The sequence below is a fragment of the Arctopsyche grandis genome, chromosome 12, assembly GCF_051622035.1.
Source record: "Arctopsyche grandis isolate Sample6627 chromosome 12, ASM5162203v2, whole genome shotgun sequence".
Taxonomy (NCBI): Eukaryota; Metazoa; Arthropoda; class Insecta; order Trichoptera; family Hydropsychidae; genus Arctopsyche; species Arctopsyche grandis.
This window is the reverse complement of record NC_135366.1, coordinates 29435797-29452879: the sequence shown is the minus strand read 5'-3', so window position 1 is coordinate 29452879 and position 17083 is coordinate 29435797. Positions and strand designations below refer to the sequence as shown.

The 17083-nt window shown below is 30.6% G+C and overlaps 1 protein-coding gene across 1 annotated transcript; it reads right to left on the bottom strand.

Annotated features, from left to right (window-relative positions):
* Positions 1 to 15546: 15546 nt before the first annotated feature.
* LOC143919783 (uncharacterized) lies at positions 15547 to 16283 on the bottom strand. The gene has a single exon (XM_077442304.1). The coding sequence runs from the start codon at positions 16219 to 16221 to the stop codon at positions 15706 to 15708; it is 516 nt and encodes a 171-aa protein (XP_077298430.1). The 5' UTR covers positions 16222 to 16283; the 3' UTR covers positions 15547 to 15705.
* Between the last annotated feature and the right edge of the window lie 800 nt (positions 16284 to 17083).

Below are 17083 nucleotides of genomic sequence, written 5' to 3'. Positions count from 1 at the left end.
CCCCCTTATATTTAACAATAACACTTATCTGAGAGACCATACTCTCAGACTTCAAAAAAATATTCATTACAAAATAGTGAGAGAACCCTTATTTAAAAAAAAGTGGTAAAAGTTTGCAGTAGTCCTTCCAATGAACTAGTATCTCTAGTAACTTGGGCCTTTTTGAAAATAAACTGGACGATTTTCTTAAAATAAATGGGTTTTTGAAGTTCTTTTTTTTTAAGTTAAGTTTATCTTTTAGTTTCGTCCATTTTTAGAAGTAATGTATATTTTTTTGGTTTTCTTTGTTGATTTTAATTTATTGTTTTCATTATTATATTTAATATTTGTATTTCTGAACAACTGTATTATTATCAAATCCCTTGGGTCCACCGGCTTTGCCATCGTATTCTTAAATAAACAAATATATTATTAAATTGGATAAACTAATGGATATCATAATCAAGTACATTGAAATTTGGAAAATAATGAAAAGCGATTAACGGTTTCATATAATAGTAATAATATTATAAAAGTCACAATAGCAATTAACTATCTACTATCGAAATAAACAGGCGTCGCTCAAACTGTGAATATAAGTAAAATATCAAAATTTTTTGGAAAATTTTACAGTAGACAATCTATGTATGTACATGAGGGACAGTGTTATAAGTAGGTTTTCCAAAATTGATGGTTCTAATTAATAAAAACGTTTGCTTAAAATGTTTAATTGCATTTTTAACCGAAGACGATCAAATTCAGTATAATTTTTCGTGATAGTACATATACTAAAAATTTTTGGATGGGGCAAAAAATCAAAGAGCCCCAAATTTTTTTTTTTTTTTTTACTTTTCCCGCCAACCAATACTGGGCTAGTATTTACAATTTCCTATGCAATTCCACAAATTTTAACAGAGGACCATCAAAGTTGGTAAACCATTTGGAAAGGGTAGAAGCCTTTTGAAGTTTAATTTTCTCCCAACTTTCATCTGTCCGACTAACGGTGGGTGAAGCCTGGAAATGCACTAAATCACCGGATATTCTTTGTATAAGCTGATGAACAAACTTTCCATTAAATTTAAAGGATTCTGTAAAAACATTCAACTTTGATCCAACAAATACACAAAACGTCATCACGCTCAATGACTAAATAAGGATTCAGTAAGTAGCACCCTACTATCTGACTTAAGCACGATTTAATTGTTCTTAATTTGATTACAATATAATTTTAAACATTGAATAGAGTTTTAATCAAATAAAACCAACAGTTTTAATCAAAATCTGAGAGTTAAGATATTTCTCAGAAATGCCCATTTGGTTTGTTATATTAGATACTGAAATTAGCCTTATCAGTTTTTGATGAAAATCATTTATTTAGGATCTTATTTTGCACAATAGCATTTACATAACAACCAAATCCACAAAAGCATAAAAAGTGTCACAGATTACCTAAACACAATCTGTTTTAGATTGTCGACTTAAGAAAGTCTTTAATTAATATTATGTATTAGATGTATTATGAGCATTTATAAGAATTGTAAATAGGTTTTTGAGCTATTTTTCCTATTATGCTGTATATTAACATTAGAATAAATAATACTATGATTACTAAAAAAATTAAATTAAAATTGTAACATATAAAATGATCAGTAGATCAGTAGCTATTGAAATATATATAAGAAGTATTGTGAATATAATTTAGTAATAATAAAAAGCATTTAAAAATCAAAATCAAATTAAAAATGTCATCAAAACAAAACGGTAGCGTAATACTTTCTAAGCCCGTTATAATTCAGAAGACAGAATCTATTTCGAAATTATTCGTTTACCATACATACATAGATAGTCCATTATTATCGTATGACAGATTTTCTCACAGCATCGGTCGGAATCATGGCCGGAGACAATTTCACCCAGCCGCGAGAAAGCTCGCCTGCAAAAAGCTCATTTGCATGGTTATTCCGGAGCAGATTATGTATTTTTATGAGCCGGCGCCGAAGCCTTTTGATCTTCGATCCCCGGGGCCGGGTAATTTATATTCAAGATTTTGCCCCGGAGGCTGCCGGGGTTTGCAGGGGGAGGGATACCCCACACCCCTGACCGGCCCTCCCCTCGGGCGATATATCCGGCCATCTGGAATAACGCGCCACATCAGCCGGATATCCGGTATAACTTGATTTATCGATTATTTCATACCCCCATATTAAAATATGTACCGATTAACCAGCCCCGACTGCGGCCTTTGACTTTTCCGTGGGAAAATCGCTTCGCCGCAGACTCGTCGGACTCAGGATATTGACAATTTGCATTTTGTTGTTTTGAATTTGAAAGCCTTCCATAAATAGCACTTCATTTCTATAGGCAGAATAATACGCAATCTCTATTGGTTTGAAAAATAACTAGTCATATATTGGCAATGGCGTAGATACAAATTTGGGGCCTTCGTGCAAAAATGACCTAACATTTTTTAAAAATATGTATGTACTACATATTTGCATGAAAGAAATATTCACATAATTCTTATAAATAAGAAAATAAATTTAACTGATTTTTAAATTTCTTCTTTCTTCTTTTAATATTTGCGAAATCACTGATTAGTTTTTTAAGTTCTGTTTTTGATACTTCAATGACCAGTAATGCGAGATATTTAGTCTTGATTTTCCGATAGAGCTTTTTTTGTATTCTATAATAATTTTTAACTTATTCAGATTATCCTGATTCATTTTTAAGATGAAATGTTATTTCTTCTTTAGGATCAATAATATCAATTACTAGAATTATAATTATAATTTATATTATTTGAGAAAGAATAATTAATAAAAAAATTATTTTATTTACTATAAATAATTATACTTCAATTGAATGAATACACTTCACACCCAGAGTAAAAAATAATATAAAAACAACATACACTTATGAAAATTCACTTTCTAAGCAACTGTTCGACAAATTTAAATTGTTTATCTTATGTTTTTACTTTTAGATTAAGAATAATTTTTTTTTTATTATACATATAAAGTGCTTAGAAATGTGTATTTAACTGTAGATCTTTGGTCTCTCAGAGTACTTTTTTTCATATGACATACATTTAAGGATCAAAATACAATTTTCTCGTTTGGATAACACATTTAAAATAAAAGAAGAAAAGGCGAACAAAAGAAAATTGCCACTTTCAGCAAACAGATCTAAACTTATGTATAGATTGACTGATTGATCCATTTCTATTTCTATATGTATTATATGTTTTGCCTAATTATATTATATCACTTTATGTTTAATTATGCATTGTCCTATTTAGTTTTTATTATTTTCTTCTCATTTGTTTGTCTATATGTACTAGATATATTATGTATTTTGTAGAAATCTATAATTGGGCCCAGATGTTTTTTCGTTATATTTATTCTTTGTTTTTATGAATTTCTACATCTGAGGCCTGTTGATTCTTCAATAAATAAATAAATAGTTCAATTGTAAAATACCTCGAAACCCACGAGTAAAAGTATGTCCAAATTGAATAGTCTCAAAAATACGCAAACACGTTTTTAAAATCTCAATAAGGGTTTGATTCTAAATACAAATCATTCAATGCATTCATTGAATACATTTTATTGAATTCTCAATTTGAATTTATATATTCTGAACAAATTCACCTCACTTTCCGTTTAGTTGAATCGAAATGTTATTTAATTACATTGTAAATGGATATTAGTATCTGTACAGTCTTATTTTAGCGTATTTCGGCAGTTTAATTAATGTAATGGCAACAACTTCTGCGGTTTTAATTTGAAAGTCGATAATCTTGGTTTTGGTGTTGTCGAGACGAAATCGGAACAAAGGGATAAGAAACTCGTGAAAAGCGTCGACACAAAGAGGTTGTTTCGTAACCTTTATAAGAAACTTTCCCATTCATTCTCAGCTCACCAACACGTCTCCCCTCATTTCAATTTTAAATTAACAAGAAAATAAATTTCATCATTACAATTTTCGAACCAATCCATTCCTTATTTGCAAATTCAACTTATGGCCGGGGCTGCGATAAAAAACCAAACCTAGGAGCTTTACGGCCTTTAATATAATATTTAAAGATGGCATTTGGGAAAAGAAAATGATGCCGATATAAACGTTAATGTCGAACATAAAAAGAAACCTTTTTAATGCACGAAAGCCCTCTTTAAGGTTAAGGTTAACGGTGCTCGAAGAGTTTTTCAAATTGAATCTGTTTTTGAAGATTTATTTCACATAAATTCATGAAGAAAAAATGTGTGCAAATATATGAGAATGTTATTTAACTGAGTAATATAACTCTTATAGTTACTGGATTTAGATATCGATATGATTTTTTACATCTTTCAGTAGAACATTTAAAACGAGGTTTAACAGGATAAACCTATTGTCTGTGTGCATATTAGCCAATAATAGACCAGATCGATTGATTGCCACATTTACTCAACCTTTTAGCTTCCAGTTTATTCCTGTGAGTATATCTGAAATAGCTAATATTGTATCCACAGATATTCCCATTCAGAAGCTCAAAACTATTTATATTTTTTTCAAATGTATTCAAATGAAAAAAATTAATTAAAATAAATAGCATCACTTATATTTACTTACATTTGAAATTATTAAATTTAAATTCACTTGTTAATTTTTATTCAATTTTAGTTGACGAATAACGGGAGAGCCTCACACTACGCAAAAATTGTGCTCGAATATTTGACGTTCCAATTAGTCATCAGATACAAAAAAAAACATCAATACAGTGATAAAATTCGCAAATGAAGTTGAAAGTTTTTAAGAAAATTAATCACAATTCAAGTGTCGATTATATTTTTATTGAAATCTTTCGTCTGCAAATCCGTATTTCATTCGCAGCAGCCGCGTATTTTGCTAAGATAAATCATCATTCGCACCAGTTATTAGTGACTTTTAGCTACTTATTGTGATACAAAGGAATTTCAGTGTACGTTTTAAATAATAATGTTAGTTATTCGGTTGTGATGAAATTTTCCTTCACGCTTGAAAAATAAATTCATTTGTTTTTGTTGAAAGTGAATTCAAGTTTAAATTTATTAATTTGCTTCTAAATGGTTTTAAAAGTAAATATCAGTGTTTTTTTTTTACATTCAGTGCAATTTAAAATGTATCTATATTGAAGAAGATGATTGGCAAAGGTGCTAAAACTATTGCTATGGAGACTCCAGACAGCTGGTTAGTTTTCACGCTCTTTGTTATTGCTGTGCAAATTTATTTAATAAAATCTTTATGCTAATTTTAAATATTATATTTTATTTTTAAGGTTGCAGTAAAGGTAATAGATTTAATCTAACTCGCAGAGAAAATTTACCTGTAAGCATATTTTGTTTATTTTTATACACGCACAAATTATTGTAAATTTTTTCTTAGCTTTATTCCATTTTGATTCGATGGAATGATATTTCATTTATCGAACAAAACAAATAAATTATATTCACAGATTTCATATGAAATTGTATATATAAATTTTTATACACATATTTCATTATATGTAGTTGTAATTAAGAAATTTTAAGATTTTGCGAAAAACGTGACATTTAAAATTCTCACACAGATTTTATATTTTAAATTTATTAAACAAACCTTTTATTACGTCACATTCTATACCTTAATAATCTTATAAATTCCCATGCGTTTAATATAAAGAAGTGTGCCAAAATGGGATAGACCATTAAGGTTAAATAATAAAACAGGCTACTAAATGCAAATATGAACAAAAATTTGTGAAATTTGAAATTAAATATGCAAGTTAGTGTTTAGGTAGTGACTCCAGTCTGTGATCTGTGAAGAATTACCGGGAATTATGTGGTTTTCAAAGCTCTATTTCTTGTATTCCTAGAATGAACTACAACAAATGTATTTTAATAGATTTTGTATGATTTAGAAAATGGGTACATCGTAAAAAAATACTTTTATACATACATTATCTACTTTCCAAAGTATGATTTCAAGGCGGTAGCGATGAGTCATGTTTTTGACTGTTCGCTTGCATATTCTTGTTGATCGATGAATCAATTCGAGAGAAAGAGACAGCTATATTTTCGTTCGCTTTTGGCGCGTGGCTATTGAATCATGCAGTGGCCTTTTGGCCTTACCTATGTGCGTTTGCATGTCGATACTTGTCATTATTTTTCAATACAAAAATAGTAAAAACTTTTTTATGTTGATGTATAAAATGATTAATAAGATATATATATTGAACCCATTTGTATTGAGAAAAGCTGTATTTTGATTAAAAAATACTGGGGTCTTACTCGACCCCGGTTTTGGGACACTCATTCGATCTCGATGCTCCGTCCTTCAAAGGTTAAACACGTTATTGACTCCTCAAACGCAACCCTGACAATTGAGCCACACTGAAAAACAACAAAAGGATTTTATTGAAATTCGAAACATCCAAATTCAAGAGGGCATTTTAAATGCCTCTCATGCGTCGGGAAACTCAAACTGGTGAAAAATTTCCATTGGAAACATTTCCACGAAACTAGAGATGTATTCAAGTTGTGTTTCGCGAATGTCCTTGAGCTCTGAACTAACAAAATGGATGAAGAGTCAATAAGGAGACAGCTGCCGCTCGACTACTAACAAGCGTTTGTGTTTACCAAGGGACCAACATTTCTGGGGATATAGAGGTGTTATAAGGGCGAGAGACGCTTCCCAGAACCCAAAACGTTCCCCAAAGGTCCACACGCCGATACACACACTCACTTTCCCCGTGACACTGAAAAACTTTGCAAATTTACCCGCCGGAAATTTACATTTCGACTCTATACGGGTGGATTTTCTTTTATGCTTGCTTTTTTTTCAGCTCGCACAATTTATTCGTTATTTGTGCAAATAATGTACGAGAGAGCGTACAACAATTAATTTATTTTGTACCTCGTCTGGGGTGCCATAAAACTTCGTACCGACCCTGAATATACAATTCGGCATTAGCATAATCGCAAATCTGAGCACAGCACTTACTCTTTTTGTAAAACGCTAAAAATTCGATGAGAATATATATATTATATTTAACATTCTCGAAATGGATCCTCTTCGTCGGCTCGCCGTTGAATTAAAATTATGCCTGCACGTTTTCCCAATTTAATTATATACAATGTTTTTACAATACGATGGCGTATATTATCTCAAAATTTATTATAAAAACACAGTTCAATTATGTATCTTTTCATTAAAAAAAACAGTTTTTAACTTACTCGTACAGTTCCAATGCGTATTTTTTGGTATACATTAAAATCGAACTGATTATTTATTTAATATTATAATAGACTTTATAGAATATTATAATAACTATAATAGAGAAGAGAATAAAAAACTATACAGACAAAAATACATTAATAAATAATCATTTATAATAGTAGATACAATAAAAATATTAAATAACAGAAAATATAATATTGTTAATATTCCATTTACAGCCAGCACCAATATATAAAAGAACCAACCGTAAATACAAAATAAAATAATAAATTAAGCCTTCGTCATATAATAGTTATGTATAAAACTTATACTTTAATTTAGGATTCAATGAATTTACTGTAATCGTTTGTTGCGTTAAAACATAGATATAGGTTTGTTGGTCTACAATTATAATTTCTTGCGAAGATTAATTTATTTCAACTTCGTCGTGTAAATTTTGATTATAAGAATCAGTGGAATTAACGAGAGTATTGTTTTTTTACTAAATACGAAGTTTCATAAATTTTTAATTTGAAATAATTCGAAATAATAGTCTACCAAATTCATTTATTATTTATTGTCTCAAATCTCCTTAAAAAATACTTGATTTCTTAACAATTAATTATACATACAAATACATATGTATGTATATATTTATACATACATACATATACATATGTGTGTATATATTTATACATACATACATATACATATGTATGTATATATATATTTTTTTTCTCCTCTAATTTAAGTTTTTATTTTTTTGTTAGTATAATTGACAAACCCCTTGGGTCTATCGACTATGCTGCCTCCCCCAAGTGTTTTAAATAAATAAGTAACTGATGGAAATTTTCAAACTGGCTTTAAGTCACCTGGCCAACTAATTACTAATAAAAATCTTTTAAGGTCCATTCTAATTAATATTTATCATAATAGACATAAATTTCGATTCAAAGCGATAACAGCGTCAAACAAAATTCAAAATTCTTTCTCCTAACTTTAACGCAACATTTCAGCTTCAATCATGATATCAATTTTTACTACAAATTCGCTTTTCCATTCTATTTGACATTGACATTATAAGAATCATTGTTATTCAAGAGATAATTTCGGATCTATGTACATATGTATATTGATTTTAAAGGTGACATATTTTCGCTGTCAAAAATTTCATATATTTTTCTCTTAAGTTTCAAACAATAGCGCTGGATGAATTTATTATTTATACAACGCATAATAATTTGTTCTATTCAGTGATACAAATATTATTTCTGTACAAGAGAGATCCATTACGATTTTTTCAAACATTTTTTCGTAATACATAATTAGTAGTCACACACGTTCCAAAAATCTACCTTCTATATGATAGTTTTGGCAAAAATCTGCTTTTTGAATACATATTATTTTATGTGCGTGATAATATCTTTAATTTGAGATTTGCCAGATCTGAAATAAGTCTGGAACAAGCTGGCGAGAGGAACGTCACTCAATGAAGGAGTATATAAGCTGTGAGAAATGAGCCGTAAGCTCGTTACACTGACCCTGTGCAGATTAATGAGATTCTTTGGTAGGGAAAACTTTACAAGAAAACCTTCCTTCCAGACCCATAATTAAGGAACCATCTTAGCATTTGTCTTAATCAATTTTTCCGAGTCCTTTTTCGTAGGCTTCGCTTTGCTTAATATATAATATTATATAATAAATTTCACGTCCATTTACACGGTCTTTTTTAATCAACGTATTCATTCAATCAATATGTAATACATTTAATTAATAAATAAATTTGTATTATTTTACTGAGCTAGTCAGTATCAGTGTTAAATGGTTAATATCAATGTCTATTTTATTCATTACTAACTGAACTAATTGCAACGCCATGCAATTCCTGTTCCCGATCCCGTTCCCGTTCTCGTTCTCGTTTCCGTTACCATTTGTCGAAAAAATTTAGGCAGTGAGCGCATTTGAAATTATTAAATTGTTTGTTTATTTTACCCTAACAACACAGGTCGCGACGCGAAAATATTTGAAATTATTGCGTTGCAATGCCACTCATTCCCGTTTTTGGGCGATTTTTTTTACAGTAAGCTTGCCAGACGTACTTACAACAAATCCTGAAAGTTTGAGTGTTGAGTGGCTTGGAAGCCTATATGAGACAGACAGGCAAACATTAAATTTTATATATGTATATATAGATATAAACAATGAACCTAAATACTGACCGAATAAATTTTTTAATATTTATTCAGCAGCCTAAACTTATTCGTAATATACGGTAAATGGTGTTTTAGAAAATTGAAATATTTCGCGGAAAACGAGGGGGCATTGTGTCGAAGCCGGAAACAATTTTCGCGGGGGTGGGAAAGCGCGTGGAAACGGCCGTTTGGCACCGAGCCTCGGAAAACCGCAAAAGTGCCGTTACAACGACGGGCCAACAACCAACCGGTTAAAGGGTGGGTGTGGTTCGGGATACTCGTTCAATAACACCGTGTATTATAAATGGCCGGGAATAAGTTCACTTAGAGAAATAAATATACAGATGGCGTACGGTTATAAATCCCGGAACTTTCCATTCCTTGAATGATGTTGTTCTCGCAAGCCTCGTAAGATCCATTCTTTCTCGTGTCGAAACTTTTCGAAAGTAAAGCCTTACGTGACTTGGACGGGGGTGCTTGTGCTTTTTTCCAAACGATATGGATGAACCCGCTCCTCTCACTCAACCTCCCCCTCCCCCCTCCATCCCGCCGAAGAACAATATCCGGGAAAGCCAACGGAAAAGTATCATCAAACATGTTTGCGTTGTTGAAATTGAGTCAAAGACGGTCTATGTGTGGAATAATTTACAACCAAACAAGCTACAGCGAGGTGTTTGACTTTAAAAATTGAACGGAAATTCCTTTTCATATATTACTTACCGCTTACAAAATGTGAAAATTCTGCATCGATTCTTGACTCAACTATTCACAGTGAGTTTTACGCAGATCTACTTTATCTTTAAATTTAGGGAAGAAACGATGACTGGTAATGCATTGACATATACGCCCTTAGGTGTTATCAAAGCCTTTGTTTTTGAATAAATAAATGAGTTGCACTAATCTAAAATGTTGAAAGCCAGTCTTTTCGTATGAAAATCTTTCGGTATATACCTATGTATGTGCATATTACTTTATGTATTGTATTTTTTTAATAATTTTTCTATCAATCTTATTACTTGCTAAATAGAATATTAAAATAATGAATATGCATTCCTTTGTATACAATTCATGCGATCATTATGGATTCCCATTCGTTCATAACATTATAATTATATTGTTGTTTATTTAAAACAAAAGCAACTAAATTTTTGATAGTAACTTTTACATACATATATAAAATGATCGGTAAGTAAATTTATCGATTTGACAATGAAATACTTAAATTGAATTCATTAAAATGACCTTCTTTTAAATAAAGAAAGTCATTTATGTATTTTTGGATGAAAAAAATTATTTCCTTTAAGGTAATAGGATAATATAACCAACCGTTAAAATTAACTGACTATTTAAAGCAACTCACCAGTGTATGGTTATTTATTAAATTTCATAAATGCCCTTTTTGTCACGAGAAATCTTGAGTAGGAAAAAGTGATTATTTGTGAAGAATTTCCATTTACTTTGAAATGCCTATTTAATGGTTAAAAATATTCATTTTCATTTTAAATTATTGAAATCTTTTAAAAATTGATACAATAAAAGCTCTCTAAAATTCTGACTTAATCACAGGATTATAGGATTACAGAACAGATTTGACCTCTTTCGTTCAAATTTTTCTTTACTGTTTTGAAAAAAAATAATACATATATTGATTTTGATTTTTAAATGCTTTTTATTATTTCTAAATTATGTTCACAATACATCTTATATCTATATTAATAGCTATTAATCTACTGATCATTTTCTATTTTACAATTTTAATTTAATTTTATTGGTAATCATAGTATCATATTATTCTAATGTTAATGTACAGCATAATAGGAAAAAGAGCTCAAAAACCTAATTACAATTCTTATAAATGCTCATTATACATCTAATACATAATATTAATTCCCTAAAGTCGACGATTTAAAGCAGATTGTGCTTAGGTAACCTGTGTTTATACCTGAAGGGTATAGACATTTTGTATCACCGAGACTCTTCCACAGAATATTTCTTTAATATTATGAAGGCAGTATGATGAATTAGTCAAACAATGAAACCAAACGCTTTTATAATTATTTTTAACGTCGCAAAGCAATCATTAATTGAATGGCTGAAATTCACTCTGTAAGGACCCAATTTCTGAGATAAAATATAATCATCGTAATGCGCTTTTGCATTATTACATTTGAAACGATTCGATCAACATTATGACTTGCACTTCGGAGGTTTTCCTCTCTATCCAACGCTTTCGGAAAAAAATTCTCATAATCTCGTTAAAACTCGCCGAAATCCTTTCATCCTTCTTACGCAGTGTCCTCAAATGACTTTTCCCCGAAAACTCCTGTCTATATCACTCAGCGCGTTTCGCTGATCATAAATTTAATGGATTTTCCGTTTCGTCAGTTTTGTGCGGAAAAAACTTTAGTCATTTTGCGCAAACCGACCGCGAAACTTTACCCGGCGAATCGGGTAGGAAAAACCCGGAAAAAAGACCTAATTACTGAGCTGAGTTATTTTAAATAGTTTAAATCGAAATATAATTACCGACGGCATTGTATTATATAATATTATACAAAGTAAAATGTTATTGAGAAATCAATTTGAATTTCAATTAAAAGATTATAAACAATCCTGTCAGTTTTGATCCTTCGGTTGATTTATTTAAGCGGATAAAGTGTGTCAAGGCTTTCCGGAAAATCGTTCACTTCAGTTCTGCAAGCCGCTTTTCTCCTACCAATTTATATTTCCCTATTGATGTACATATTTGCAAATGAAAAAAATAAACAGTTTGTTATACATACGTATGTTAAAGTTTAAGTTGGTTGGTTTTGAAGTTTGCGTAATAAACACTCTTCACGTTGTTTCTAAGTTTGAAATTCATCCCGGTGCGCTACTATGCGAGTATTGTGTGCTGAAGTACTTTAAACTTCAAACCAACTACAAAGTTGGGAGTTTTTAAACTTTGGAAAGGTGTCCCGATAATCGTGTACTCGTCTTGTGTCGTACATTTTTTTAAAAGACGCAAAAATGTGTTGCATTATAAGGAAAACTTGAAAATGATGAGTCTCTTGGTATTTGGTTATGTAGACAATTATGTAATTTTCGTTGGTTGATTTTTTATATGAATTTTATTAAATTTTTCCAATCTCATTGTGTTTTTCATAAAGTCAAGTGTATATACGTAGATTGATTGGAAACTATAAAAAAGCGTAAGGCAAACGTTGCATTTTTCATTTCATGTTTGATCCTATTATGTAAAGTCTTAGAAAATTTTCAATATAAATTGCAAGCGAATCAGGATGAAAACTCTTCCAATTAATTTTCTTTTACATTGTGCTTGTGACAAAATATTTTTAATATCAATATTGATTTATTTTTTAAAGAATACTCGACTCGTTTCATCATACGAATTTAATAATAAAACAAATTTAAACTACAGTTAAAATATTAAATAAAATAATAATACTTGGAAGAGATAATTGAATCTATGTATGTATTTGGAAGAATAAATCTGGTCTGTTTGTAAAAACGTTAAAAAAAACAATTAATTAAAATTAAATTTAAATTCTCATAATTCATCATTTTAAAGGATATCCATTCTTTATACTGACTTATTCAATTCCAACTATCGACATATTTCATAATTTATAAGATGTGTTGTAAATACTGATAAAATGAACTGAGCTTAAATATTATTAATACAATACGATAGATGTTATTAATGTTAATTATTTTGGCAAAATTTTAATGCAATTAAAAAATTCGTATTATTTACAATGATAACACTGTTCGACAAATGACGACTTTTTTTTTGGTTCAGAAATTAAAAAATTCTATTGATAACTGGCTTACCTCGATAAAATAAACGAATTTTTGTTATTATCTACAAGAATAGTCGAAATATGATTTTTTTAAGTGGATATTTATTTAAATCTCATATAAAGACAATTTTATATATTATCCCTATTAATTCAATTCAGATTCGTGTAAATACAAGTAAATAATAGTACGAGTTTTTAGCTTGCAATTTTACCGGTTTAAAATTCAGCACACTTCCAATTAACCCTTTTAAACGAAAAAAAAATGTGTGGCTAGAACACTATCCCAATAAACATGTTTCAATAGAAAATAGTATTAACAGCGGGAAAAAATCCCTAGTGAAAATATGTATTTTGACTTTTGATTTGAACTGGACGACTACTTAGAGACATTTGAAAGCTGAAAAGTACTATAAATGAAAAATAAAATACCCGACTATAGATTTCAATATTTATTTTGAACAGGAAATTGACAGATTTTGAGACATCGACCGAACAACACCGAGATATAGAAAAATCGCGCGATTTAAAAAACACATATTTATATGTACGTATATCTCGGAATTTTGTGCCAATCTACATATATTACCAGATTCGTGTTTACTGGGGATAGATTTATAAGAAAAGTCATATCTCGTCTTTGAACCATTTTTAGTGTCGAACAGTGTAATTAATGTAAATTTATCATTTATTAAACAACAACACAAAACAAAAAATGAACACGTATGTATGTATGTACGTAGCACAAAAATAAACGGAGTGCATCCAAAACTGCACATCATGTCGCAGTCTGAGACTATGTTATGTCCAACTTTTGCCAATTTCCATGGGACCCCTTCCGCCATAAACACCCGGAATTATGCAGCAGAGCTTATATCTGCTGTCAACCGGAGAAAGTTTCCGGAAACAGTGGTTGGAACTGCGTCGAACGACAACCGCTAACCAACTATGCCATCTACCATCATAATTAAACTAATACGACACTTTATGCCGACGAACATGACTTTCGCTTCAACTTTACATATAGATATTATACATACATATGTACCTGTATATTGGGAAACATTTTCCTGATGGAATGTCTATTTATCTAGACTTCATGGCTTATATGTATGTGTGTAGGTGTGTCGGAGAATCAACTCCAGCTTGGAATATATTTTGAAACTATTTTAAAATTTCATATTTAAATCAAACTCTTCTTAAAAAATCGCTAGTTAATATATGAAATAAACAAATAATAATTGTATTCAGAGTCGATCTGAAAAATGTTACATTTAGTTGATCAGATATATTTTTATCCATGTGCGCAGTACCAGTAGATGAAATTTTGTGATAGGGCGAAAATTCAACCGCAATATGTTGACTGATTTGAACTCAAAATCAATCACTAATTACGTTTTCATGGTTTTTATTAATATTTAATATTTAGTTTGATCGGTTGAATCATTTGACAATTTGTATGTTTTATGTTAGATATAGTTAATTGGTTATATTTTTTGTCACTTGTGTTTATCATTTTATTTGATCAGTTTAATCATTAAGAGCTTTTTATTTTATCTCTGTTTTTTAGTGTGTATGTATAATGTATATAGACATGTCCGGTAATATTTGTATACATATATAAAACTCTTCTTAAGAATGCCCTAGTTAATATGAAATAAAAAAAATAAAATTGTATTCAGATTCGATCTGAAAAATGAAGTCAAATTTTGTGTTAAATATACATAGTTCAAAATATGAGCTGAAAGTGTTAGCCGTTTCAAGTGGTGCCGTATTTTCTATCACTTGTTTTATATAATATTTTGTTAGATTTAGTTGATTAGAGATACTTTTATCCATGTGTAGAGTACTAGAAGATTAAGTTTTGTGATAGTGCGAAAATTCAACCACAAGATGTTGACTGATTTGAACTCAAAATCAATCATTTAGTTTGAATTTATCATGTAGTTTGATCGACTGAATCATTTGACAATTTGCACGTTTAAGTTAGATTTAAATTAAATTGGTATATCATTATAATATTGATTAGTTTAATCATTTTGACTGTGTACATATGTATAATGTGAGATTGAGGTTTCAGAAACATAAATTGAATTATTTGATTTTTTAATCCTATAAGTTAAATAATAATTGTTATTATTATTATTTATGAATAAGCTAAATAATTATTTGATTCGATTGAGTGTAAATGTACATAAATGAAAACGATGCATGTTCTATAAAGGATTATGTGTTTTATGAGTATAATTATGCAAAGAATAGTTCTGTTGTGCATTAAAAAAATATTAATGAAAATGTGCAGTTAGATATAAATAATATATCAAAGTGGGAATCGTATTAATAAAACGACAAAATAGTTTTTTATATATAAGAGATTGTATTAGAAAAATTTAATACACGACTGTATATTCCTGTGAAAAATAATATGATCAGCCCATTCTACTCGAATTCGCTGTTACATATTCAATAGTATCGGCTGACAAGAAATAAGAAAGCAGAGGTCTTCATCGTGAAATCACTTACAAAACATGGACACCATAGGCGGAATGAGGGGCTGCGTATCCGTAGGAAGAGTAAGCTGTTGGGTGGACGGCAGAGTAAGCCGAAACTACTGGAGAAGAGTAACCAGAATAGGCCAAGGGAGAAGAGTAGGCAGATACGAAAGGATGGGAATAGGCAATGGGAGCGATGGCGGCCCTCTTGTGGATTCCATGGGCGTTGAGGGTCTTGGCTACGAAGTGGTTGTTTCTGGCTACGACGACATCAGTGGTGTCTACGAGTTTTCCATCGGACTTGACTACTCCAGCAGGGGATCCTGGGTAGAGAGCTGGCTCACCATAGGCGAAAGCTGGAGCAGTGTAGGCTGGAGCAGAGTAGGCCAATGGAGAGTAGGCAGATGCGAATGGAGCAGCAGCAGCGTATGGAGCAGCGTATCCAGAATAGGCAAATGGAGCAGAGTAGGCAGATGGCACAAAGTATTGTGGCTTGGCCGAAGCTACGGCGAGGGCAGCGAACAGGACGACAAACTTGAACATCTTGATTGGTTTGTTTTGTTGGGACTTGGATACAAGTTCTCTGGATTACCGAATTCGGTTGACTGATGGTGGACGTTGGTCAGCCGGGCTATTTATACTTGGCTCCCGTATACAAAAAAAAAATGTTCGTTCAATGTCATCGGGTTTGCTCTTTACAAAATCCCTCCCGTGTCGTGCAAATGTGACCTATTAAAATTTAAGATGTATGTACTATGTCGTACATTCATTAAAATGTGGGCGATAAGCTTTTGCTCGAGATTTCTGGTCCTGATTTGAACTTGAAAATAAACTTGTTTGTGTTCGATGCTCGCAAGTGCTCGGATAAAAAAAAATTAGACTCTGTAACTATGTGGACGGGTGGAGTAACTAGTTTCGTATAAATCTATCTAATGCGGCAGTTGATCGTGATGGTTAGTTTGCTAAAAATATAGTTTGGAATTATGATTAAAATCATAAAAATTTTAATCGAACAAAAAAGTATGTTACCTCTGAAAAAAATGTATTGAAAACTGGCGAAATCAATTTTCTTATGGCGTGGTAAAATTAACTTTATAAATAGCAATGTAACTTTTTGGAGTATAGTAATTTATTTATTTAAAGTTTGGACCATTGTAGCATTACAGGAATTCCCAATGCGCCACAATGGTCAAAAATATAACAGAAAAGAAAAGAAACAAAATAATAACTAAAGAAATTAGACATTACAAAAACGAAACATATACATATATACACAAACAACTGTGTATATATGTATATATATATATATATATACATATATACACAAACAAAAATACATTTATACATAATCATTCGTAATCGTTCATAATCGCTATTTTGTGTGTTTGTGTAAGATAACGTACGC